The sequence below is a fragment of the Poecilia reticulata genome, linkage group LG6 (genome assembly GCF_000633615.1).
Source record: "Poecilia reticulata strain Guanapo linkage group LG6, Guppy_female_1.0+MT, whole genome shotgun sequence".
In the NCBI taxonomy this organism is placed as follows: domain Eukaryota; kingdom Metazoa; phylum Chordata; class Actinopteri; order Cyprinodontiformes; family Poeciliidae; genus Poecilia; species Poecilia reticulata.
In genome coordinates, this window is record NC_024336.1 from 27,149,929 (window position 1) to 27,151,519 (window position 1,591).

The window sequence follows — 1,591 nt, forward strand, 5'->3', positions numbered from 1 at the left end:
ACGCCGTAAACATTTGCTTCTAAGATGCAGGCAGCCAAAGTGAGGATGTCTGCGACCTCTGACGTGGCGACGTTTTCACCTTTCCACCTGAAACAAACAAGAAAAAGATGACTGGAGCGTCTCCGTTCGTCTCAGAGCGATAGATAACCTGTGAGCCTCCACTCACCTGAACGTGTCGCCCACTCGGTCCTGAAAATAMATAAACTTTTCGTGGTCGAACCGAAGCAGGTCGCCGGTGTTGAAGTACATGTCGCCTTTTTTCAGAACATCGAAAAGCCACTTCTTCTCCGTCTGCTGCTTGTTCCCGGCGTAGCCGACAAATGGAAGGCGCCGAGTTATTTTTCCAACCAAAAGCCCAGTTTCACCTGAGCAAAATAAAAGACGGCAATAACAAATAAAAGATGCTCCAACACAATTTAAAAAATAATTATTAAAGATTTTTCCTCATTAAAACATTTTTTTGTTGTAATTTTAAGATGTTCCTCTGGTAAAATTGCATCTTTATTCTGCTAATATCTTGACTATATTCATCTAATAAAAAACAAAATTGTCATAGCCTAATTCCTAATTCTCAACTCAAGAAATATTCATTTTAATAGTCATTTTTTTATTTATTTTTTAGAAAATAAAGCAAGAAAAAAACATTAAAATTCTCAATCGGCTCTATTATGAAATAAATTAGAGATTTTATTTTTAAGTCATATTGCCTAGCTCTTAATCTAGATAAAAACCAAGTTGGAAATAGTTTTTAAGTCATAATTATTTTGTTTCCAGTTTCTCTGATCTGCTTCAGTATCTTTTAAGTTTTTACATTTCAAACATCTTCGCTCTTTGCACTGTTGTCAATATAGGATTAAATATTTAAAACTAGGCTTAAAGGTTAAATCCAGCTGCTCATCACTCACCGGTTTCTGCTTTGATGCACAGACCCTCCGAGTTTCTGACCGGCTCCTCCTTCTCGATGTCAAACTTGATCAAAGTGTAAGGAAAGAAAATCTGGGAGGRAAGAGCAAACGTCTCATCAGCGTCTGAGAGTGAAACAGAAACACTTCATCCTCTGATCATCTCTGATCTTTGTTTAATGCGTGAAGCCGATGCTGATGGGAGCAGCTTCACGTTTGATGACAGATCAAAACACAGAACATTAATTATCCATTTTCTATACTTGAAATGACTTTAGAGCGAGCGACTCTTACCTGGTGCAGAAAGTTAACGCGTCCCACCGCTCCGATCTTGGACGTGTAATTGATAAAGGTCAGGTTTCCCTCGGTGGATCCGTAAAATTCTCTGACCTTAATGTCGCCGAATCGATTCAGGAACTCGCTCCACATGTCGCTTCGGACTCCGTTCCCGATGGCGATTCGAACTTTGTGGTTCTTATCGTTTTCTTTCTGCAAAAAAAAAAAAAAAAAAACAGATGGAAACTGCAGACATACAGAAAACGATGTGGAAGGAAACCCGCATGTGGATTTCTCACCTTCGGCATGTTGCAGAGGTAACGCAGCGTCTCGCCGATGTACTGCATCACCGTCACGTTGTACTTCCTGCAGTCGTCCCAGAACTGAGAGGCTGAAAACTTTCTCCTCAGAAC

At 40.0% G+C, this 1,591-nt stretch overlaps 1 protein-coding gene across 1 annotated transcript in view; it reads right to left on the reverse strand.

Moving 5' to 3' along the window:
- Positions 1-1,591, reverse strand: part of LOC103466696 (very long-chain acyl-CoA synthetase-like) — a 35,716-nt gene that overhangs the window by 6,336 nt on the left and 27,789 nt on the right. Inside the window, exons 8-12 of the mRNA XM_017305177.1 lie at positions 1,478-1,589; positions 1,197-1,391; positions 906-996; positions 167-365; positions 3-87 (exon numbers count right to left, since the gene is read on the reverse strand). Of these exons, the coding sequence (XP_017160666.1) occupies positions 3-87; positions 167-365; positions 906-996; positions 1,197-1,391; positions 1,478-1,589 (682 nt within the window). The remainder of the gene's footprint in view (positions 1-2; positions 88-166; positions 366-905; positions 997-1,196; positions 1,392-1,477; positions 1,590-1,591) is intronic.